Source organism: Trichoplusia ni, chromosome 11, assembly GCF_003590095.1.
Source record: "Trichoplusia ni isolate ovarian cell line Hi5 chromosome 11, tn1, whole genome shotgun sequence".
Lineage (NCBI taxonomy): Eukaryota > Metazoa > Arthropoda > Insecta > Lepidoptera > Noctuidae > Trichoplusia > Trichoplusia ni.
In genome coordinates this window covers 10,870,093-10,896,148 of record NC_039488.1, presented here as the reverse complement: position 1 = coordinate 10,896,148, position 26,056 = coordinate 10,870,093, and the positions used below count along the sequence as shown (strand labels likewise).

The 26,056-nt window shown below is 41.9% G+C and overlaps 2 protein-coding genes across 2 annotated transcripts; one reads left to right on the top strand and one right to left on the bottom strand.

Annotated features, from left to right (window-relative positions):
- Positions 1-22,906, bottom strand: LOC113498610 (arf-GAP with coiled-coil, ANK repeat and PH domain-containing protein 2). Its single transcript, XM_026878687.1, has 20 exons — positions 22,725-22,906; positions 22,500-22,616; positions 21,526-21,699; positions 20,534-20,618; positions 19,863-20,006; positions 12,767-12,862; positions 12,115-12,374; positions 11,829-11,945; positions 11,258-11,452; positions 10,740-10,846; positions 10,393-10,481; positions 10,170-10,264; positions 9,621-9,764; positions 9,396-9,463; positions 9,174-9,308; positions 8,673-8,830; positions 4,085-4,198; positions 3,611-3,717; positions 3,001-3,149; positions 1-2,424 (listed from the first exon to the last, which is right to left on the bottom strand). Exons 1-20 carry the CDS (start codon positions 22,775-22,777, stop codon positions 2,408-2,410), a joined length of 2,424 nt encoding a protein of 807 aa, XP_026734488.1. The 5' UTR covers positions 22,778-22,906; the 3' UTR covers positions 1-2,407.
- An 809-nt stretch (positions 22,907-23,715) lies between these two features.
- On the top strand, positions 23,716-25,985 carry LOC113498575 (transmembrane protein 19). The gene is made up of 5 exons (XM_026878631.1): positions 23,716-24,118; positions 24,246-24,494; positions 24,563-24,712; positions 24,876-25,196; positions 25,483-25,985. The coding sequence occupies exons 1-5, from the start codon at positions 23,977-23,979 to the stop codon at positions 25,641-25,643; spliced, it is 1,023 nt and encodes a 340-aa protein (XP_026734432.1). The 5' UTR covers positions 23,716-23,976; the 3' UTR covers positions 25,644-25,985.
- The last annotated feature ends 71 nt before the right edge of the window (positions 25,986-26,056 follow it).

The following is a 26,056-nucleotide window of genomic DNA, read 5'->3' as shown; positions in this document are numbered from 1 at the left end:
TTTTCTTTGATTGACAAAGCGTTATTTTTATTACTTTCAAATCACTTGCAAAATGGATTGCACTGAAGAGGGTCTACCACCGCTGCCGTTATCGAATAGAGATGGCATATCACACTATATATGCATCTCTCTTCCACAGCGGTAAACGCATTCTATTTATTACACATCTAAACTTTTTAGTTTGTCTTTAGGGGACTAACAAATTAAAATGAAGAGGTGGTAGACCCTTACAACGCAGATTATAACAGAACGAGAATATAGTAATGTCTTAGAACGGTTTACTCTCGCGTTTTTATCGGGATCCGATAAAATCGGATTTTCGGCCCCGAACTTCACGAGACTAGTGACGCGTTCTTAAATAGTTATAACTAGTATAGTGTCTGAGAATTCGCTTGTTGGTACATTAGTACCAATTATACGAAGCAATTGATACTTGGTCGTGTACATTAATACAAAGGCAAGTTGAGGATATTGCAACAATTTGGCAAGTATTCTATTACATACTAAATTACACGTAAAAATATAAAAAAAATTATTAGCTAACAAAATATGCTTAGATTGAGATTCATATCTGAGCCGAATTCATATAAAAGTCATTTAAATGCGAAACGTTTTTGGAATGATTGAATAGTTCACTAAAAACAGGAATGTTGTAATCGCATTCATCATTCAATTCAAGTTATCATAATAGTTACATAATAAAGTTGAGTACGCCAAAGGTTTACATAAATCTTATAATTTTTAACAAACACGTTTTAAATTTCACTTAAAACCAATACTTAAATCTTTGGTTTATAAAACTAAATCACACCACCTTTTTATTATGGCCTATAACTTTTTTTTAGGGTCTGTGACCCTAACAGCGAACCAGACGTCTGGAAACTGGGAGGTGAAGATGCAATTAAAGAATTCGTCAATAGAATATAAGCTAATGGGCTTGTTGACAAACAAAAATAAATGTACTGTCTTTTCATAACGAAAAATAGTGGGCACGTATTTCCTTAATTTATGCAAATAATAGCATTAACTACTTCGATGAAGCGAATCGAAGTAAAAAAAATAGGACTTATGACGTCACAAACCGATGACATTGACAAAACAAAATGTACCGGTAGGTAACTAAGTGAGTTTCTGAATCAGTTAAAAAAGTCAACATCCCTTTAATTGCCGTTGAAGTATTCGCATAGAAAATTAATTTATTATAAAAACTGGAGTTTAAAATAATATTTGACACAATCTGGGCCCTTATCGGAACAGTCATATTATGACTTAGTCAGCTTGCAAAACGACAACACACTTAAAACGTTAACATTTAAAGCTTACATGTCACTGTACTCCCCAGTACATAACTATGCATAAACATATTCGTTATAATATTCATAATTATTTACACCGTGCCTGTATTATGAGCGCATTAACATTAACGCATAAGCGCATTAACACCTTAGCAATAGGGATGACTACTGAGTAAAAATAAAAAAGAAAAATATCTATTTAGTCCCTCGATTAGCTAATTGAAAAATATTTGACACGTATTTTTCCTTTTTCTGAAAAACTAAAAGTGACAAATTTAAAGTAATGTTTACGCAATCGCGACGTTATGTAAGTTTCATTCACTGTAAATTGATCATTTTATGTTTGCAGGACAAGACGGACACTGGAAAAAGTAGTCATCCTTATTGTGGAAGCAAGACGCTGATAACGGACTGTTATAGCAAAATTCGTGCTGTCTTGCTTCCACATTTCGACCTGAGTTAACCGCTCAGAGTGCAGGCACATGACTTAACAAGAGAGAGAATATTAGACCCATGGTTATCTATAGACAATACCTAACAGACGTCATTTAATACAGAATATTTATACAAAAGTGATTATGTGTTTGGCAGCAATAGTTCAGTTTAATTACTTTTAAAAAGCCTCGTATATAATTTTCAACAGAGATCACAATTTTTTCAACCACTGGCCTAATAAGCATTTTATTATTAATATAACATTATTATTAATTGTCACAATAGTGTTTTATATTTCATTTCCTACGTTTCGATGGTCATACGTCGATAAATATATACGATTTGGAACAACATTAATAGTAAATAGCAAAGCTAATATCACTTAAATTTTCTAAGTCGTCGTATATTTTAGTAGAAGAAATAAAATGAGACAGATTCATTTCGTTAAAGCCTTTAAGGTGCACTTAGTACCTTTGGGTTGTTTATAAGAACTGTGTGATAATTTGCACTACGATGTATACGCATTGTTTGTAGGTCACTCATCTCCGTGTATTGGCCAGTAGGAAGGTGCTGCCCTCTACATTCTGTCGATGCAGTGTTGTCACCTGTTACTACTCGCAGCCGGTGTAGCCACCGCCTTACCACAGCCATCGTCGACGACTGCCTCTCTGGTTGCGTCATTCATTCGGTTCACCTATTAATAAGCATTTTTTATTATTCGTGTCCAATAATATAAAATTGAATCGCGAGACAAATACACTAGAAAATTTGTTGTTGTTAAATGAGTTGTTGACGTTTTCTGTTGCTTTTTGTTTAACCAAGTGACAGTTTAGCACTTGAAAATGAGTAAATGCGCATGCGTCTCGTATAATTTAAAAAAGTCTATATTCTGTTTTGTTAAAACTTGAAACTGCTCGCAGGATTTTAATATAGAATAATCAGAAGAGTAAAATGTAGAATGTTTTTATGTACTTTATTGTTTTACCAGTTTTTACTTGTCTCATAGCCTTATCTCCCAAAGGAAGAGGTTGCCAATTCGTTTAGTAAGTTTTTGTTTTTTATGTTTGTTACCTTAACTTTGGACTGGTTAAACCAATTTTGTTGATTCTTTATTTATTTAACGTAAAAAAAGCTGTCATTTGGTCGCATAAATTTCATAACGTTCGACCCAGGAGGTTTTTATTGAATAGGTTGTATATTTTGCCGTTGAAACAATATTTGTCTGTTTTCTTTAATAACAGTTGTTGATAAGGTTAAGTTTCGTGTGTACCTTCGTTGTTGTTGTGTTTGGCTCGCACTAGCCGCTCGGGGTGTGAGTGCGCGAGCTGCGTGTAGTCGCGGAACACTTCGTTGTACGTGTCGTCGTTGGACGACATCTCGCTCTCTCTCATCTCCTCGTTCAGCTTCGTCAGTCTCAATCTAAGTAATAATGAAGCTTGCTATAGTGTGATAAGATTCAATTTTGCTTGAAGGAAATTTCGTTACTGAAACTTTGCAGTTAAATATTACTAGTAATAGTAGTAATATTAGTTACTAAGGAAGACCAAGTGATAAGCTCTTACATTGATGGTTCTTACACAACACTAACAAATAGATAAAGTAACGATCATTTCACAATACTCTGACACAAAGGTGTATATAAAAAAAGATTTTTGAAGGCTTTTCAGGTATTACTCTGCTGTGTAGTGTGCCACTTAAGTGGAGGGATTACGCGAGAGTTAAAGTGGACATGATGGCTTGGGAGGAATTGTTAACAATCAAATATGAATTTTGTTTCACAGATATGGTTGCGCAAAAAAAAGTTAATAATCCGCAATCAAAATCGACGGCAGTGAGACATCTAGGCACTGAATATTATTTTAATTACTTTTTATACTTACAGGGTCACAATGTCGGCATTAGCATTGTTGACGGCGATATCGAGAGGCGTTTGACCGTCCTTGTCCACTATCGATTGGTCAGCACGATACCGCAGTAAAAGGCAAACCTGGGGAATATAGTGCAATTAAAATTCATATATTTCAAAACTTACTTCGATTCTAACCAGCAAACAGCAGCAGACACGCACTGCATCACAGGCCTACCATGACTTTGAATAAATGCGTTGACGCATATGTTATTAAATTATTACGGGTTTATACAATTGTGCTTGTTAATATATGAAATCTATACATATAAGATTAAAAGTGCTAGTCACCTCTTGAGGCATATGAGCGGCAGAACGGCTGATAAAGCCATTGGCAAAAGGTGCAAAACGTCGAAGATTATCTTGTGGAGGTAACTTGCGCTTGAGCACATTTAAGGTTTTCGCCAAGAAGTTCCATTTTATTGAATAATAGAAGTTTACTTTATACCTGTCCAGTGTGTCCAGCTTCCGTGGCAAGATGTAGCGGAGTCTTTCCATCCTCGTCTTGCACGTTAAGCTTGCTGCCATTCAGGAGGAGGAACGAGCACGCCATCACTGAACCCTGGAATATCAAAAGTCACTTTAAGCACTAATTGCCTAATTTTAACACTAAACAGTGTTAAAATTAGGCCGTGGTCTATCGATAAATCCTGATTGCTACAGAAATCTTAATGCTTAGCAGTTTGATTTGCAATTCAGCTTTAGGTAACCCAGGGACGGTTGTAGTTGGCCGCAGCAGCCCTACCCCCTCCTGCACTACTCACGCTGAGCACGGCGGCGTGCAGCGGCGTGCGGCCGCGCTGGCCCGCCACGTTGTGGCCGCAGCAGCCCTACCCCCTCCTGCACTACTCACGCTGAGCACGGCGGCGTGCAGCGGCGTGCGGCCGCGCTGGCCCGCCACGTTGTGGCCGCAGCAGCCCTACCCCCTCCTGCACTACTCACGCTGAGCACGGCGGCGTGCAGCGGCGTGCGGCCGCGCTGGCCCGCCACGTTGTGGCCGCAGCAGCCCTACCCCCTCCTGCACTACTCACGCTGAGCACGGCGGCGTGCAGCGGCGTGCGGCCGCGCTGGCCCGCCACGTTGTGGCCGCAGCAGCCCTACCCCCTCCTGCACTACTCACGCTGAGCACGGCGGCGTGCAGCGGCGTGCGGCCGCGCTGGCCCGCCACGTTGTGGCCGCAGCAGCCCTACCCCCTCCTGCACTACTCACGCTGAGCACGGCGGCGTGCAGCGGCGTGCGGCCGCGCTGGCCCGCCACGTTGTGGCCGCAGCAGCCCTACCCCCTCCTGCACTACTCACGCTGAGCACGGCGGCGTGCAGCGGCGTGCGGCCGCGCTGGCCCGCCACGTTGTGGCCGCAGCAGCCCTACCCCCTCCTGCACTACTCACGCTGAGCACGGCGGCGTGCAGCGGCGTGCGGCCGCGCTGGCCCGCCACGTTGTGGCCGCAGCAGCCCTACCCCCTCCTGCACTACTCACGCTGAGCACGGCGGCGTGCAGCGGCGTGCGGCCGCGCTGGCCCGCCACGTTGTGGCCGCAGCAGCCCTACCCCCTCCTGCACTACTCACGCTGAGCACGGCGGCGTGCAGCGGCGTGCGGCCGCGCTGGCCCGCCACGTTGTGGCCGCAGCAGCCCTACCCCCTCCTGCACTACTCACGCTGAGCACGGCGGCGTGCAGCGGCGTGCGGCCGCGCTGGCCCGCCACGTTGTGGCCGCAGCAGCCCTACCCCCTCCTGCACTACTCACGCTGAGCACGGCGGCGTGCAGCGGCGTGCGGCCGCGCTGGCCCGCCACGTTGTGGCCGCAGCAGCCCTACCCCCTCCTGCACTACTCACGCTGAGCACGGCGGCGTGCAGCGGCGTGCGGCCGCGCTGGCCCGCCACGTTGTGGCCGCAGCAGCCCTACCCCCTCCTGCACTACTCACGCTGAGCACGGCGGCGTGCAGCGGCGTGCGGCCGCGCTGGCCCGCCACGTTGTGGCCGCAGCAGCCCTACCCCCTCCTGCACTACTCACGCTGAGCACGGCGGCGTGCAGCGGCGTGCGGCCGCGCTGGCCCGCCACGTTGTGGCCGCAGCAGCCCTACCCCCTCCTGCACTACTCACGCTGAGCACGGCGGCGTGCAGCGGCGTGCGGCCGCGCTGGCCCGCCACGTTGTGGCCGCAGCAGCCCTACCCCCTCCTGCACTACTCACGCTGAGCACGGCGGCGTGCAGCGGCGTGCGGCCGCGCTGGCCCGCCACGTTGTGGCCGCAGCAGCCCTACCCCCTCCTGCACTACTCACGCTGAGCACGGCGGCGTGCAGCGGCGTGCGGCCGCGCTGGCCCGCCACGTTGTGGCCGCAGCAGCCCTACCCCCTCCTGCACTACTCACGCTGAGCACGGCGGCGTGCAGCGGCGTGCGGCCGCGCTGGCCCGCCACGTTGTGGCCGCAGCAGCCCTACCCCCTCCTGCACTACTCACGCTGAGCACGGCGGCGTGCAGCGGCGTGCGGCCGCGCTGGCCCGCCACGTTGTGGCCGCAGCAGCCCTACCCCCTCCTGCACTACTCACGCTGAGCACGGCGGCGTGCAGCGGCGTGCGGCCGCGCTGGCCCGCCACGTTGTGGCCGCAGCAGCCCTACCCCCTCCTGCACTACTCACGCTGAGCACGGCGGCGTGCAGCGGCGTGCGGCCGCGCTGGCCCGCCACGTTGTGGCCGCAGCAGCCCTACCCCCTCCTGCACTACTCACGCTGAGCACGGCGGCGTGCAGCGGCGTGCGGCCGCGCTGGCCCGCCACGTTGTGGCCGCAGCAGCCCTACCCCCTCCTGCACTACTCACGCTGAGCACGGCGGCGTGCAGCGGCGTGCGGCCGCGCTGGCCCGCCACGTTGTGGCCGCAGCAGCCCTACCCCCTCCTGCACTACTCACGCTGAGCACGGCGGCGTGCAGCGGCGTGCGGCCGCGCTGGCCCGCCACGTTGTGGCCGCAGCAGCCCTACCCCCTCCTGCACTACTCACGCTGAGCACGGCGGCGTGCAGCGGCGTGCGGCCGCGCTGGCCCGCCACGTTGTGGCCGCAGCAGCCCTACCCCCTCCTGCACTACTCACGCTGAGCACGGCGGCGTGCAGCGGCGTGCGGCCGCGCTGGCCCGCCACGTTGTGGCCGCAGCAGCCCTACCCCCTCCTGCACTACTCACGCTGAGCACGGCGGCGTGCAGCGGCGTGCGGCCGCGCTGGCCCGCCACGTTGTGGCCGCAGCAGCCCTACCCCCTCCTGCACTACTCACGCTGAGCACGGCGGCGTGCAGCGGCGTGCGGCCGCGCTGGCCCGCCACGTTGTGGCCGCAGCAGCCCTACCCCCTCCTGCACTACTCACGCTGAGCACGGCGGCGTGCAGCGGCGTGCGGCCGCGCTGGCCCGCCACGTTGTGGCCGCAGCAGCCCTACCCCCTCCTGCACTACTCACGCTGAGCACGGCGGCGTGCAGCGGCGTGCGGCCGCGCTGGCCCGCCACGTTGTGGCCGCAGCAGCCCTACCCCCTCCTGCACTACTCACGCTGAGCACGGCGGCGTGCAGCGGCGTGCGGCCGCGCTGGCCCGCCACGTTGTGGCCGCAGCAGCCCTACCCCCTCCTGCACTACTCACGCTGAGCACGGCGGCGTGCAGCGGCGTGCGGCCGCGCTGGCCCGCCACGTTGTGGCCGCAGCAGCCCTACCCCCTCCTGCACTACTCACGCTGAGCACGGCGGCGTGCAGCGGCGTGCGGCCGCGCTGGCCCGCCACGTTGTGGCCGCAGCAGCCCTACCCCCTCCTGCACTACTCACGCTGAGCACGGCGGCGTGCAGCGGCGTGCGGCCGCGCTGGCCCGCCACGTTGTGGCCGCAGCAGCCCTACCCCCTCCTGCACTACTCACGCTGAGCACGGCGGCGTGCAGCGGCGTGCGGCCGCGCTGGCCCGCCACGTTGTGGCCGCAGCAGCCCTACCCCCTCCTGCACTACTCACGCTGAGCACGGCGGCGTGCAGCGGCGTGCGGCCGCGCTGGCCCGCCACGTTGTGGCCGCAGCAGCCCTACCCCCTCCTGCACTACTCACGCTGAGCACGGCGGCGTGCAGCGGCGTGCGGCCGCGCTGGCCCGCCACGTTGTGGCCGCAGCAGCCCTACCCCCTCCTGCACTACTCACGCTGAGCACGGCGGCGTGCAGCGGCGTGCGGCCGCGCTGGCCCGCCACGTTGTGGCCGCAGCAGCCCTACCCCCTCCTGCACTACTCACGCTGAGCACGGCGGCGTGCAGCGGCGTGCGGCCGCGCTGGCCCGCCACGTTGTGGCCGCAGCAGCCCTACCCCCTCCTGCACTACTCACGCTGAGCACGGCGGCGTGCAGCGGCGTGCGGCCGCGCTGGCCCGCCACGTTGTGGCCGCAGCAGCCCTACCCCCTCCTGCACTACTCACGCTGAGCACGGCGGCGTGCAGCGGCGTGCGGCCGCGCTGGCCCGCCACGTTGTGGCCGCAGCAGCCCTACCCCCTCCTGCACTACTCACGCTGAGCACGGCGGCGTGCAGCGGCGTGCGGCCGCGCTGGCCCGCCACGTTGTGGCCGCAGCAGCCCTACCCCCTCCTGCACTACTCACGCTGAGCACGGCGGCGTGCAGCGGCGTGCGGCCGCGCTGGCCCGCCACGTTGTGGCCGCAGCAGCCCTACCCCCTCCTGCACTACTCACGCTGAGCACGGCGGCGTGCAGCGGCGTGCGGCCGCGCTGGCCCGCCACGTTGTGGCCGCAGCAGCCCTACCCCCTCCTGCACTACTCACGCTGAGCACGGCGGCGTGCAGCGGCGTGCGGCCGCGCTGGCCCGCCACGTTGTGGCCGCAGCAGCCCTACCCCCTCCTGCACTACTCACGCTGAGCACGGCGGCGTGCAGCGGCGTGCGGCCGCGCTGGCCCGCCACGTTGTGGCCGCAGCAGCCCTACCCCCTCCTGCACTACTCACGCTGAGCACGGCGGCGTGCAGCGGCGTGCGGCCGCGCTGGCCCGCCACGTTGTGGCCGCAGCAGCCCTACCCCCTCCTGCACTACTCACGCTGAGCACGGCGGCGTGCAGCGGCGTGCGGCCGCGCTGTCCCGCTCCCCCGACGTCGGCTCCGGCCGCCAGCGCGCCTCTCATCACCGCCACGTTGTGGGCGCGCGCAGCTCGCACCAGAACAGCTTCCGGGGATAGGCGGCTCATGTCTTCCGCAGCTGATAATAAAATAAACAACATATTTATGTTAGAAAATTCACACAACGTCGGCATACATAAACACTGAGAAAAACATTTTCGACATAAGCACATAAGGTACAAATGTAAGGCCAATGGCCTTCTTCCGCATCGCCGACAACCGAGACAACAGTCTCTTGAGTCACGGCCTTCGTGCAGGTGCTTCACGCACTGACCGTCCCTAATACGTACACACGCACTAGCGTGTCTGTGTGTGTGTGTGTGTGAGAGAGAGAGTCATTATTGCATTGTCTGCTCTTAAGCCTCGCAACGATTCGCCCTGGTCTATTACAACAATCTGTGAGTACAATATTAAACACTTACCTAATTCGTCACTATCCTCTCCCTCAGTGGAGTCATGGTCAGACGGCAAGCTGAGATCCACGCCGCGGTCGCTCGCGAGCTCGGTACCGATCAGGAACACCGGGCTGCCTTCCGATTTGCTCGAGCTTTCTGATACTAAAACAAATATAACATTATACTACATATTTTTTAAGGTTTTGCGTTAACGGCTTTGTATTTGCCAGGATTTATTACAATACTTACCACTGGTACTGTTAGCGTCGCTTTTTTCATCTCGAATCGTTTCAGGAACTGAAGGCGCGGCGCGAACTCTGTTAAAAATTAAAATATATTGTATAAGTTTTTTATCTATTAAGAATTTTTACTATTGTCCTGCAAGTTAATCTAATGAACTAATAGTGCATTAATTAAGTTCTTAATACTCGTGCAATAAAGAGACTATTCTTCGTCTTCTAATTTATTATGTACCTGCGTCGGGCCCTCCTGACAGACCAGCGGCGGCCGGCCCGCAGCGGGCTCTCGCTGGCCGCGAGCGCGCTGTTCCCACCCACGAGGTCCTTCACGAACAACAGCGACACATACTTAGCGCGAATCCAGGCTTCCCGTACGCAACTGAGTATGATACAAACACACATTTTACTACTATCCTTTTTTATCACTAAAAAAAGTCATGTACAAGAGTGAAAAAGAGACGAAATAGCGATTGATCGCGGCGAAATATCCTCGGAACCCAAAAATTTTCATAACGGTCCTTTTTAGATCCTAGACGGATCTAAAAGGAGTATGACTGAAACATCACATACTAAAAACTTAATAATATTGCAATGCTCAAGTTGAGTTCGTTTAATGCATTTTTAAACAGTTTCCCGACTTAGCAGTTGAATGAATTTTGTAAAATTAATTCCAGCATGCTGCTGATAATTACTTAGGACAATTTACTTGAAAGATTATTTTAGAGGATTTGAGCTAAAAAAAGGTAAGTCGCAATAAAAATCTAGTAACTTCTTTAATACTTACGTTTCGCAATCTGGAGTGGCTCGCGCTATGGTTGTTCCTTCAGTATTGGCTTCATATATTAAATTAACAATCTTATTTCCCAGTTCTGCCATGACCTTTAAAATTAAAAGATTTAAAATAACCTTAAAAAAATAATATACCAACAGAAATTTTGAATCATTTATTGTCAATGCATTAATTGATCTATCCTAAATAATGATTTTGTGATCATTTAATTTCATACCTTTATTATATCAGGTTCCCAATCATCTAATGTAAGAGACCTCACTTTGCTGACGTGAACGCCCAAAGAGCGATGGATTCCAGAACATTCTAGAAGAAAAAACAATGCTTTTGAATATTTCGACGTTATAATGCATCTTACACTCGATTATCGACATAATTAGAGAAAATATACATTAAAAGCCGAGCATTAAAATTAATCGGTCACCGGAGACCGACGCGGGAAAAAATGGTTTAGAATATAAAATAATAAGATTTTTTAATAGAATAAACTAACTAGATTATAATGCCAATTATTTTATGTTGTACACTTTTACGTAGTTTATTGAAACAGCACAAGTTACATACCTATACAGAGTGTGATGCCGAGGTTAATGCTGGCCCAGCGCGGGTTGGGACTGCCGCAGTCACAACAGTAGTTGTTACCAGGAATGCTTAAGAGTTGCTCCCATATCCTAAAAATAACCACGAAGATATTTAATTGACTATCTAACATTGTAAAATGAGGAAAATGCAGATGTGTAATATTATAAAAATAAAAAATGTAAAAATGAAGTGATAATTAGCTGTGAACGAATGTTTTCAAGATCTATTCTTGTAACGTTGGTCCCGTATTTGGAAAAAGTTACTTTTTTACCACACTTTTTTTTAACCATTCTTTTTTTACAAATAGAAAAAAAAGAAAGAAAAAGTTTTTAAAGTAAAGATAACTTATTTCTGAAATTATTATTGTTTGTATCGAAGTTATGTAAAAACTTATCTTTGACATTTTACCAATGAAATCTGATGCTTTAGAAGAGGTGAAGGTTAAGCATCTTAGCCCCGGCGCGAATCTGCGACTAAACATGAAGTTTAAAGAGGTTTACCTGATCTTTCTCATGCCCCGAACATTGGCGACACTATGCCTATTATCTGTAGGTCTGTCATCTGGAACTAGTATCAGCTGAGTATCGGGATTCTCCCGGCTCTGGCCTTGCTGGATGGCTGAACGTATCCCATTTTGTAACGCCGCTATCCAACAGTTCAACATGTCTTCAGAGTCTGCTTGGAGCATATGGCTTCTGTAATACGTCATGGTCTTAATAATTTATATTTATGTGGGAAGGAAAATGATTGCAGCTTGACAGTTCGGCGAAGTTAAAGCCTGTGTTGAGAGTAAGTCTGAGTTATGTTTAGAAAAGAACAGAATATAATATCATCATAGCACTATTTTTATTGTTAGACCATTTCAACCAAATTATATTAGAATTATAATTGACCAAATTTAAACATGGATATTTTTGACAACGCTGCAACGCTGGTCTTCGGTCACCGATGACCGACGCATACACTTACGACAGCAACATATTCACGGAAATGTAATCATAATCAAGCTAATCCCGTAAATATGTTAAGGAACAAATGCATCATGCAAAATTGAACTCTAAAAGCACTTACTTTGAGGGCGACAATACTTCGAAGCAGTACCGCCTCTCCCCATCGTGCACCGGCTTCACGGTACACAACCGTAAATCCTCCTCCATCACCGTCACATTTAGTTCACCGGTCCTTTTCCTAAAAACCAAAAAATATGGCTGCACTTAGAGCACACAACAAAATACACGATATCAACATAATTAAGCACAGCTATCTGGCTAATTGGGCAGTAAAGATAAAGAAATAAGTAGAACGATTAAATAATCTTGACGCTACGATTCGTCCTACATACAAGAACCAAACTTACCTATATACAAGACGATTGTCGTACAAATAGAACCACCTCCGGTTCCAAGTTTTGAATGCGTTCGAAGTTCTTTTGAATAGGTAGCCTTGCATTCTTGGCAAGTTTTTTAGGCAGGGCGTACTCAACAGGCCATCTTTGCAGTCGCCATCGGCCTCGTTAGCCTTGCAGCTGGGCAAGACCGTGTCTTTACTGTTGACTATCGTGTGGCGGTTCTCCATCTCCTTGTCAAGTATTTTTGTGTCGTTACGCATAACTGCGATCTGAAAATGTGATAATTAACGTTGAATGGTCGACGTGCTTAAGTATTTCCTATAACATGACGTGCTGATGCTTTATTTGTACATCACGGTCAATCGAAGCTGTAATTTAATTTTTAAATAGATTGTTGCTTAGACTACAACGTAAATCAGTAAAAAAATTGTAAACGTATGGAGTAATTACAAAGACAAAAAAAAAATAACCACACAAAACAGCATCAATTCTTTTTGGTTTATCCGTTCCTGTCCCACTGCAGGGCAAAGGCCTCCCTTAGGCTTTCCTTTTCACTCTGTCCAGTCTACTGCTTTTTGATCTGTGACGGGACAGTCATGGACTGGGAGTTTTTGGTGAATTTGTTTAAAATTAAAGTCATTAGCATCATTTAAATTCTTACATCGTCGGCAGTTGTTTTGAGGAAAGGTTCCAAATCCTCAGATAAATCAGCACCTTGGTGATAATAGGTGCAGCACGCTTGTAGGTACGACAGGAACTGAAATAGATCAACACGTTTTTTGTAGTCACGAGATACGTTTATAAAGTTCACACAGTATCGAGACATTGAAAAAATTGACTCTCGCAGTAGGGAATTAAATCTTTTCTTTTTCTGTTAAAGCAGGGGAACCCTTATGGACATCAGCTCCCTCGGGGAGGGAATGGGTAGTATCAGACACTTACTGACTAAACCTGAACCGCCGTTCCACGTCATCCGCGGTTTTGTGTCGGTTTAGGGCAATGCGAGACACTGCGTGACACGCAAAAAAGAGAAACATGACATAAATATTTAGGGATCACAACAAATGGTTATCAAATGCTATCCACAGCACCCGAGGCATAATCATTATGTCATGATGACACAGTTTTTCTTATTTTTTAGTTATCAAAGGCAATAACGATACCAACTGAAGAATTCTATTTGACTGCTAAATGAAAACAAAAATCTGTATTTTAACTGTGCACCTGCAGAAGTCAACCTGATTCTGCCAAGCAGTTTTAAACAAAATTCATAGAAAGTTAGACATAATGTCGTGAGCGTGACCTGTCGCTTTAGTTTTTATTTATACGACAACCCCGAGTGAGACAGTGAAAGTCACGAATTCGCGATCGAACATAATGATATTGGCAAGCGAGCTTTCTACTAGACATCTTGCACTTTAAAATCACCATATATATACGTACTAGTTTTTGTTCCGGTTTTATTTTAATTTATGCCCATTAAAAAAATAACCTAGCCCCTCAATAATAAAGTAGTATTTTGATTGTTTTTTTTTTATTACTTTCAGAAATTTGCCGCATCACCCATGACTCCCATGAGTTTAGACCCTATGTCAATGGGCTACAGTTGTTATTCAATAAATGTCTGTAACAGCGTTTGTTAATAGCTCCGATTAAGCAATTATACTTAAGACGTACCTACAACGGAAATATCATCAGTGTGCGTAACTGAGCAGTTGTATAATCAGATTACCTTTACCCACAGTAGAAATAGACGTCCAGTAAGGTAATAAAATATACGTATGACGTCAAACATCCACGCCCCCGATTGTACGTAGATATCGCCACTATCAACTCATGTACCTAAGCCAGGTGATATGAAAAATACACTTTAATTCGAATAAGAAATATTTCAGCAACGAGATTATATGTAGGTGACATATGTAGCTTCACGTGACCAATCTGATTCCTATTCCCAACTGCTTATAGTTGGGAAATATTTCTTATTCGAATTAAAGTGTATTTTTCATATCACCTGGCTTAGGTACATGATTCAGATTGGTCACGTGAAGCTTTTGCCTAATTTTTCTTCCTACCACAAGGTCATTTTTTTACGGGTAAATTTGTAATTCTCTGTACCGATTCAGGAAATGAAAACGGTTTCACGTGGACTACTACAGAATGATCATTTACTGCTAAAGCAGACCACTGAAAAGGATAGAGTAGGGAACTTTACCGAACAGCAAGGGACCTAGCTTCGCCATATCCAAATTCAAATTATTTATTTGCGAATTATGGATTTGTTTTTTGGGATTTTCGTGTAAAGGTTTCTGAATTTGCTCTGACCTGAGTCGAATAATCAAGTTTTTAAGTGAATGATAGATACTGTTACATTTTCCATACACACGAATACGTAATACGGATATTGTGTTCATAAAGACAAGTTATATATACTCTGCAGGTGTTTTATTTCAGTTCAGCACGCATGTTTGTGTTAGCGAAGCTTATGTGAATGTTACGATTAAACTATTAACTTAGAAGACTCTTTCGAGTCGAAGAGTCGCATTGGACTACGCTGGAATCGAGAAAAAGAAACATCCACACATAGAAGGCCAACAGGATGAATAACAACAGATATTTTACAACATTAAATTCATAGATTTAATATATTACATACTATCAACTCTGTCTAACTATAGTTGATGCACCGTATGCGGGGCAGTTCTTATGTTCGTTGCTCCGCAAATATTTTACAAGTAATCAATAATCTATCAATCCGATTTCATTTTCTTTATGAACTAACTAGCTTTTCGCCCGCGGTTTCGCCCGCGTCGAGGTCGGTTACATCGCGTTTCCAAGAGAACTCTTCAAAAGTCCGGGATAAAAACTATCCTATGTTCTTTCTCAAGGTCAACTCTATCTCTGTACCAAATTTCATTAAAATCGGTTCAGTGGTTTAGACGTGAAAGCGTAACAGACAGACAGACAGAGTTACTTTCGCATTTGTAATATTAGTAAGGATTCGTAATTTTTAAGTAATCGAAAATTTTCGTTTGTCAACTTCACTACGATTCTGAATTATTGCCTTAATCGCATATCATCATTCGGCGCATCAAATATAGTAATGAGTGCATAAGAACACTACACCTACTGCAGAAGAGTCAACTAGCTTGGGAAACTCTAACCTGATTCTATTATGTACAGACACAACTTCAAACAATCAAAATGCTAATTTACCTTACCGGTAAGGATTACTTATGAATCACTGTACAAACTTGGTTACCTTCTAAGAACAGTGACTCAAATGTTATGCTAATTACATTATCTATATCGCTGAATGATAATATATGTGTTCGCTGTATTTTACGTACGGCGCACTTCCTTCCTTTAGATAACAGGTGAGACACATTTTTACTTGAACGTTTGAGTACCCCTAAATATAACTCAGAATTTTACTTGCGATAAATTTCAGCAGTTAAGCTGTAAATATGCAAGGTATTAAATGATTCCAAAGTGTTTGTGATGTTACCTTTTATCTTTCCCGCAGAAGGGCAGAGTTCTCCTGGATTTGTCTCCAGCCAGTTTTTTTGTATAAGAACCTTCATATCTATTTCTATCTCAACTAAAAAAATGTAATGAATCCAATACTTGCTATGTAAGGGTTTCATGACCTAAGTTTCTTGATTACCGCCATCCTTCGCACCTATTAAGCCGTCTATTTTTACTTGATGGGATCTAATTCAATTCACTGCGCACTTGTACTCTAATCGGCTTAGTGGTCACGCCTATTATACGCACAGAGTCTTCAAAAAAGTTTCATGTTCATATAGGTTGGTAATAATTCTGCAAGATTTTCTAAAAGACTATGCCAAATACGATAGTTAATGTGAGTGAATATAAATTTGTATAAATAGTTATGAAAAAAAAAAACAAAACATCATGAAGATGCTATTACTGGAGGTAATTCAACTGCGACTTACATTTCATTTAACAAATCTGTTCACTGAACTCCGGAACTATTGGAGTATGAACACTGTTATAACAAAAAACACTGGTCACAACAACACAATAGTCGACACATAACTGTCTCCGAGACGCCGCCTCCGGAACACTCCGGATTAGTCAAGCAGTCGGCGAGACTCGCGAACAAGACGCCTCAAACGCGACTGTTGAAACTGATAACTGTCAATACAGTGCTAATGAGCAAGACTTTTACACATCGTTTATCAAAGTGTGCTTGATAAATATTTATTTTGTAAATTTCAGGTTTTTTAGATAAGCATTTCCTTTTTAATGTAAGTACGTGCAAACTGTAAATCAACGCAAGGTAACACCAACACAGGCAAACGTATTTTTTTATACAGCCCAATTAAACACCCTCCGTAAACAGTTATGGGAACACTTGCACTTTCAAGTCCGGACTCGGTATTGTATTACCAATAACATTACACAACTGACTACTCAATAAGATTCGAAGTCGCAATTATATTTTCTAAAACGCGACCTTATACAATAGCGTCACGTTATGTGATGTAAACAAAACGAATGAGTCATGTTTTTTTTATTATTATGCGCGATAAACAAGGCAAGAGCGCAGTAACCAGTCAATCCTAAACAATCGCGGTTTGTAACTCGAACATATTCTGATAGTACTATGTATACGAATATTACCTTGATGTTGTAATTATATATACGTAGGTACCCATATCATAGTTTAATCGTGTAGTCTGAGGATCTTAAAATTATGTATTGTTTTATGGCAGAATCACGCTCCACTGCTTTGTCCTTGATTCTGCACCTCGTGTAACATTGTTTGCATTGGCATCGTAAGTAACTTATAGAAAACATGATACGCCGCCAAAGTATTAGTACTTGGCTATCAGCGAAAACAAGTTAGAAACTCGTAAGCGGATTATTACTTAGACGCGGAGAAATGAGGAATCTAGGACAGTCTAGCATAATAAATCATACCGCTTTCGAGTACATCGATCCCCTAAGAGACTTGACACAAAACCATGGACTGATAAACAAGGTCATGGGAGGTCATTGGTTTGAATTATCCTTGTTGATGTATTCGGGTAATATCAACTGTACCCCAAGAACATGGGCGAGTGTCGCTCTATAAGTAGCGTTTGACACGCGACTTAACATTAACACATCAACAGGTGGTCTATTATCATATTTTATGGATTAAAATAGGAACTCAATTTAAAAATGACAAAGGAAACTTGGTCTTTTGTATGAGTGAGATATGGAATGGAATATCGATCAAAGGTAAACAGAGAATAAAAAAGAAGCATTTTAAGAGTTTTTAAGGAAGTTGTTAAGTATGGATGTGGATATAGGGGAAGAAGACGACGAAGGAAAGATGGATGGATTGTGTGAAAGACGATATGGCTGCAAAGAGTGTTTCTTGTGAGATGACGTCAGATAGAAAGGAGATGGAGGAGAAGAGAAGAAGACATGTTGCGCCGACCCCAAATAATAATTGGGATAAGGGCGGGAGAATGATGATTATTGAGTTTTTAGCTCAACCTCAAGAACAAATCGCGACATCGCATATGATTCACCATAAATTTCACTGAAACACGCAAACAATACAAACGAGAGGGAAAGTAGGTGTACTTAAAAACTCTAAAAAATAGTGTTGATGCAGACATTGTAAGGACAGCACACGGCCCGGCCGACCATGACGCGGGCAGAATTAGGCATCGGGGGCAGCAGACCAGCTACTCCGAACTATGAATAGACGCGCGAACCTGGCTACTTACGGTTATTAACCCATTGTCCCAGCGTGGAGCGTGATTATTGTCTTCCTATTGTTGAACCGAACTGACTAAACAATCTATACATTCAAAAGCATTTGTTTTTTCTATGCAGTTTCTACTTTCCAAGATTATTTTATGTTTGGACTTCGAGTTGAGAGCATTTGTTATTGCGTTGAGATTCTACGGCATGTAGTGGACTAGGTTCAAGAAAATTTGGAGTCACCTAACCATCTACGGCAAGTTTATCGTACTTAGATCAAGGTCACCACGTCTGTTTATTTTGAAGACAAAACGTACTTCGAGAAGTCGTTCGCGAAGACATCTAATATTAAAAGTCTATTGTTATGAAATGTGCCGGTTTCATTTGTTTAAATAAAAATACGCGCCTCAATGTCGAAAAACCTGATACCTTGGCCCATTTAAATGTGGGTACATTTCTATTGTTAAACAAACTTACAAATTCTAATTAATTTTATCATGAATTTTGCCGGAATCGCTATAATATTACTCAAAATTACTATATGAAGACTGGTTAGTGGTTACTGTAAAGGGTTCGTTCGGACCCCGGTATTTACCGAGGCTATTGTTTCCTCAATAATAGTGTGAACGCATGTATATTATCACCACGCATGAGCAGTTTTTATTCATTGTGTACTCGTACAGTAAATAACACATATGTATACAATAAAACATGCTATATCTCATTTTAATTGACTGACATTATTATTGAGATAAGAAATATGACGGAATTTATTATTTTGTAATATTTTGATAAATTGAAGCTACATACATATACCTACTTATAATGAACGGTGACCTTGCAATTACAAGTTCATCAACTGGAACGTTCGTTTGCACCATTTTTGAAAATTTGTACGGCTATTCTAGTGTTAACGATCAGTACAAAATGGAACAAATATTTTCGAGATAAATTCGCGATTCAAAGTAATAATGAACATATTATTATCTTGAGTGGTATTTTAACAATAATAATTACATTCTTATACCAATGATTTGCAATTTTAATAAATAAACTCTGCATTAATTAAAAACGTTTTATTTCAGTTTTTTTGTTCAAGTAAAAAGTGTGTATTCCTTTACGACGCTGTATTCAAAACCGGATAACACACATGTCTTCTTGGACACGTGTGAATATAATTGCGCCCCTATAGCCAACATTCTTAACATTTCTGTTCCTTTATTTATACACCACATCGACTTATAATGTGCACGTACGCATAATAATTATTTTTATGTATAATTTAAAAGGCCCGTTATAATATAAAGTTGGAATAAACAACACAGATGTTGTGCATGAATTTGAATAGCATGGAATCAATGTTTGCCTTGTAATACATTGGTTTATAATAAAACTTGTGTTTAAATATCTCTGATTTCAATACGGATTGATTTTTGTGATTATTAATGCGATTTATATATAAATTTTGCATACGAATCTGGTCAAAAGCTGGACTTTAAATATAATACAAGGAAAACTATTAATAAAACCAAGAAAGTTGTATTATAACATTCGTGAGACAAACCATTATTAACGCGCATTTCTCGGAATCCCATAACCAGTCTTAGACTTAGCACAGGTCCTAAATTATGTCTACTTAAAAAAACAACCCTATTATTAAGGATTGAGACCCTCATCTCTTAAAGAAAGCCTGATGCATTTATCAAAACGAGACAGCGTATTACACGCTGTATAAGTGGAAGCGAAAAAGAGCACGAGACGGCATAGAGCAGTCTCCCTGTACCACAACATTAAGTAAAGAATTATCCATTCTTTACTCTTGCTTGAATAAAACTTACTGTATTTTTTGATAGTAATTATCGTGAGAATTATTTATTATTAAATGATGCAACCGTTTACTCACGCGTACTTATCAGGATATTTGCCCGACTAGTTTCGGACCCAACCAGAGTCCTGAATCATGAGCTAACGCGGCAGGGTCGCGAGTCGAACTAATACTATTGTCTATATCTATAAATAATAAAACTTACTGTAGCCAATATTTCGTGTCGTTTCCTCGCCTGCAGCATCGTGATCTTCTGGACATGGTCGAGCGCCGTGTGCCGGAAGCACGATCGCGTCGCCAGCAAGAGATTCATCACCTCCTCTACTTCGACCAGTTTATGCCGTGACACCTTGCGAAAAACAACCGTTCATTTTACTTCTTCTTCAATTTAATAGTTGGCAGATAGGTTTTTACGAAGGCACGTCAAATTACGATACTACCTACCTACCTACGTTACCTAATCTTGAAAACACTGGTACTTAGTTGGATCTCGTAAGGAGAAGGCAGGTGGGTTGACAACTAGGCTTTTTGAGCCAAAATAAATGCCAGATTAATGGCGGCGTTATTGAAATTTTTCCTTTACTGATTATGATTTTTGACAATCATCCTTCTAAGTTTTGTTTCCTTGACCTAGGTCTGTCAAGGAAACAAAACTAACTATTAAACAATTTAATCTGTCTTAATTATCCATTTGAAATTAATTAACACGACACAGTTAATTATTTCATAAAAAGCTCTATGCTGTAGTAAAAAGTATTTGTCGTAACACAGAAATTAGGTAAGTCTAGAACATAGTAGTCTAATGCATTGTTCCATGTACGTAGTAATCTGTTTATCAAATATTTATACTAAGTAGCAGTTGTGGCATTCACTCACCTGCGAATTTCTATTCAGTGCAGTATCAAGATCATTTGAGATTTTTTCAAAATGGTTTTTACTTTCTTTAACACCTTTGATATCTCTGAAACAAAAAACAAAAGCTGTTCAATGTTCAAAAGGATGTGGGGTGGCTGCATCACTATCAATCAATTGTGTGAATCATCAATTGTCTCTACATACTGGCTATTCAATTTTCATAAACATTTAAATAAGAATACAATTTCGTCAATACCTAATAGTATTGACGCAAAAGTTTGTGTGTATGGATGTTTGTTTCTCTTTCATGCAAAAACCACTGAACAGATTTGGATGAAACTTGGGACAAACATGCAGATTTTATGTTGTCGCATGATTATATTCTTTATTTGTAACGGGCCCGTGGTCTGTAGCTGGTATTACTACATGACAATAATATTGTTGTGTAACTTTAGACAAACACAAATGTTATCTAGTTATAATTATGTGTGTATTTATTCTTTTAAGTTTTAATGCATGCCTCTGTTCAAAGTACACTTATTATTGCTACCAGATAGAACATGAATAATATCTCATCCATAATCTTTAATAAGTCAAAGTGAAGTAAACATTCCTAAAATAATTTTATAAGCACCATCTAATGTGTGAGCAGACACAAATCAATGAACTTTAAGGTAAATATTCTGCTTTTAATAGTCAGCTAAAAATATATTACATTTTCCTGAACTAATATCACCATGCAATGGGTGAATCAGGAAACATAACTAAGCCTCAATGTTAATAATAAGATTTAAAAAGTGATTAATTTATACACCAAATATTTGAATAAAGAACCTTTAAAATGCCATCTTTTCTGTATTATTTGTGACCATGTTTAATTGCTTGACCAAAGACAATAACCTGATCACAATTAGACTTTTTTTTCTTAGCATAGATTATCATCATTTCCGAGTCATTATGGCAAAATCTAACAACCATTTTAATGCAATTTGTATAACAAAACATAGACTTACACTTTTATAAATGCAGTGAGATTCTTAAGCACAGTCCTGGACACCTGATCAAGCAGTATGGAATGGAATTTGTTCATTTCTTGCAGAGCATGGATCATTCTGTTTAGGGTAGCCATCACCTCTGAGTCTTCTGAGAAGCTACCAGTTAAATCCCAAAGGGCATTTGTGAAAGTGCTAAAATAAAAAAATGAACCCATTCAATCTACACTGTAATGTTTTTTATTCTGATGTTTCTTTTAAAATGAAGATACAGTAGTTGCTCTATAATTATTCAGCTGTGTAGTACAAGCAGTATTTGAGAAATATTTTTGATAATTCATTTTACAGTGTAATATTCAATTAGTATATGGAATCCAGGAATTTTATATTCAAGTGTACTTTTCTTTTTGATTATGTATTGTTTTTTGATATTACTACTAAAATTATAATAACTTCAACCACAAGATAAATAATTATAATTTTTTTCAATAAAAATACTGTTCTTAATTGTGATAATGCCCTCACTATTCGTACCAAATATTTTATGTTTTTTTATAACAAAGAAACAGTGGTGAGATTAAAAAAAAAACTGTTAGTAGTTAACCACCATAAATATTATTTTCCTAACTTTATTTTTTACTTACGATGTTTGTTTATATCACGATAATTTTAAAAGGTTTTTATCAGTAGGTTTAAAAAAATATAAAACAAGTAAGATAAACTATTTTTTTTAGATAATAAAGTAATGTAATTGGAAAACACGAAAACCCATATAATGATTAATATTTTAAATGTTATCAGATTAAAATGTTATCAAAACAAGAATAATGCTTTTATTTTTATTAAAAGCTAGGGTAACTGTTCTTAGACACAGCAGTAATTTGTTTAGTTTACAACTGAGTAACTTGATACCTCGATGTATCAAGTAATTATGGTTATACAATATTGTATGAGAAAAATTGAACTAATAAAAAAGAAAGGAACACAATCCTCACCCTCTATGACTCATGTAGATTTTACCAGAGTCAATCATAACAGAACATGCCTTTAGAACTTTGTCTAGCTTTTGTTCTAACGAATCGATGCTGGCCTCCTCAGTTTCCAGCTGCTCCCTACAATAACAAACAGGATCACTTATACAACAATTACCACGCACAACACGTACAAAATTTCACTTTCTATGTATAACTTTCATTGATTAACATCTTTCTTTATTATACCTAAACTTAGGTGAATCCCTGAGACACTCATCAAAATCTATTAACGGCTTCATTTTTACTTAAACTTTGATTCACTGGATGGTTTGCACAAATAATTTACAACATTTCCAGCTTTGAACACAAAAAACTTCATAGACACTTCCTTCGGGCTCTATTGACCTGACAATTGGCTGATTGGCTGTCAGTGTCACTGACTGATGAACTAGGGATGCACATTGCACTCATCAACAAGGCCAACGTTTAACGGTCTTACACCAGACAAGTGCACATTTATTAAAATTATGGTAATAGGCACATAACATTTTATTAAGCCGCAAATTAGTAGAGCTTGTACATATGTTTAAACCTTATTTCCACACGTTTTTATGATTCCTGTATTTGATTTTAGTGTCGACACTTGCGAGCGAGACGGTTTTTGCATTCGAATACAGTAGCTTTGCGAATGTTTCAACTAGTAAAATTCATAAACGAGGTCACGGGACGAACGATCATGAGGAATAACTAGCAATTTCCCACTTAAGAAATTAATTTCGTTCTCGTTACGTCAACAAAGTACAATCAAGATGGTTAATACTTTTATCCCTGCAATTAATTATTTATCATTAATCAATTTGAAGGAGTACACGTAAAGAAAAGTAGTTAATTTTATATCCAGCATACATACGGCTTTTATAATAAATTGTAGGCCCATAATAAATGAACCGATTCAATTTCTTTTTTAAATAACGTCCTTATTTTTTTTTATATTAAAAAGTCAATCATTCAAAAATACACCTTAACAGATTTTCAGTGTTAGTGTGAATTCAAAATTAATTTGCTTATGAAAAAATGAGCTTATGGTGGGAAATGTCGATACAGAAAGTACATTTCAGAATTTTTGAATTCACAAGGTTATCGCTAATCTATAATATGAAGCCTGTCAGAAATATAAAAAATCGATATATTGACGAAAGATGAACGGTAAATTCAGTAACTGATAGGCGCATCACTATGTTTCAGTGACATTGACGGAGCATTGAAGTTGGTTGTTGACGTAGGTAGAAAAAGTAAATAGATTGCCGTAGATCGTGGACAAAAATAGCCGGCAACGGCGGCAACAATAATATTCAAGTGTCTGTCAATTAACGTCTTTTAATATAATAGTCAAGTTTAAATATGTAGCTTGCATAAAACTTTAACACGCGTTGAACTGTATCTATTACTTTCAAAAATATACTGATACCGTTTGCTCGTCTAAAGTTTTCCAGTTATAATGGCCCAAAATAATAAACTTTTTAAAGACGAACATTTAATAAATGTATTGCTATGCTCTCTCGCAATACCCTTGTCGATGTCAATGTGGATCATCAATTTAGTGTATTCGAAGTTTATAACGAAGAGCGAAGGATTTGACGGTAACTAATTGATAATTACTTATCTCTTATTACGATCTTTGAACTCATTAATCCATAAACTTCATTTTTGAGTTATAATTATGTTCTAGGTGGAATAATATTAATTTATGTATGAAAATTGTTGCAGAACCAGTTGTGATATCTCCGAGCAGATGGCTGGCATCTTGTTTAATACCACTTATTGTGGCAGTGCATGGGTACAGGAAGAAGAGTATTACTTTCAATGGAGCTGTCCTTGGTTGTGCACTAGCATTTATCTTGACACTTAGTAACTATTCATTTCTAGCCTGCCTGATAACATTCTTTTTATCATCATCAAAAGCAACAAAAATTCGTCCTCACATTAAACAGAAGTTTGAAGATGATTTTAAAGAAGGTATGTTTTAATACTCTGCAATGTTATTTAAAGTATTAAATCATGATTAAAAATTATATTTATTTTAGGTGGTCAGAGAAATTGGATTCAAGTCCTTTGTAATGGTGGCATGGCTGGTCAGCTAGCACTCCTATACCTATTGGATGTGGGAGCATCTGAGAGACCCATAGACTTTGTTGCAGATTACAGAGCATCTTGGCTTTCTATTGGAATCCTTGGTATGTTTATTAGTTCATGCAATTTTTATATTCTATTTTGATGTATTATTTAATAGAGTCCTTTAAATAAGATACCTTTTTGCATAATTCCATAAAGAAAATTATCTTATTCACCAATTCATGTTTAAAAAATGTTAATGACATTCAAATATTTTTATTTCAGGTGTATTTTCTTGTTGCAATGGAGATACTTGGGCATCAGAGCTTGGAACTGTTTTCTCCAACTCTGACCCATATTTGGTCACTACTTTCAAAAAAGTGCCCAAAGGTACAAATGGGGGGATAAGTGTAATAGGAACCTTCTTCAGTACACTCGGCGGTCTTGTAATTGGCATATCACAATATTCCACTATTTATTATTTCTCTGATAAAAGCATATGGGCCTATGCTCCTCCTCAATGGCCTTTAATCTTATTCGGAGCCCTTGCCGGATTTCTGGGGAGTCTTGTGGATTCCTTAATGGGAGCAACACTTCAATACTCAGGTAAATTCAAAATTATATTGTTGAAAATAGATTAATAGAAAGCTAATTCTCAAGTCAACAGAAAAGACATTGCCACTAAACTTTCACTGCAATAGCTTCACTAGTAGATTGTGTTCCACTAACATTTTATGAGTGGATAACTCAAGCAACTTTAGGATAAAATGTGCAGAGATATACTTTTTTTTATTCTATAAATATCCATCGACTAATTCGAATTTCAAATTGAGAGTGTAAATAATACTTTAGAAATTGAAATAGGTAATATATATTTTTTAATTAATTTCAGGTTTGGACAAAGATGGAAAGATTGTTTCGCACTCAAGTCTGACGGTAAAACATATTAGTGGAAGAAATATTTTAGACAACCACAGTGTGAATCTCATATCAACAGTTATCATGGGCATGTTAATGCCTACATTATGCAAAAGTCTTTGGCCTTCCTTCTAAGAGTCTTAACATGAATGTCTTATGTAAATAATTGATGAGTGTTATTGCAAATTTGTAATTGTAGTTACTTAGGATGTCATTTTTTAAGAAAATTTTCTACTATGTCCAAATTTTTTGTATTTTATATTTATTGTGGTGATACTGGCAGCTCAGTAATATGACGGCAGATTGTAGAAGTTAATTAATTATTGTAAACAATGTGTGTAGAGTAGACAGTTGTTTAGTGAGTCATTAAAATGTACTTATTTGGCATGTATGGGTAATCATTAGTAGGTATAGCATATAATTTATAGTCATTTTAGTTTTAAAATGTTTATAAGTTTATAAATGTTTTGTTACGAATACATCTTTTATTTTAAAGTCCCAACTGATTTTCAGCCACGAATGCTAGTGTTATAAGTCACCAGCAAACT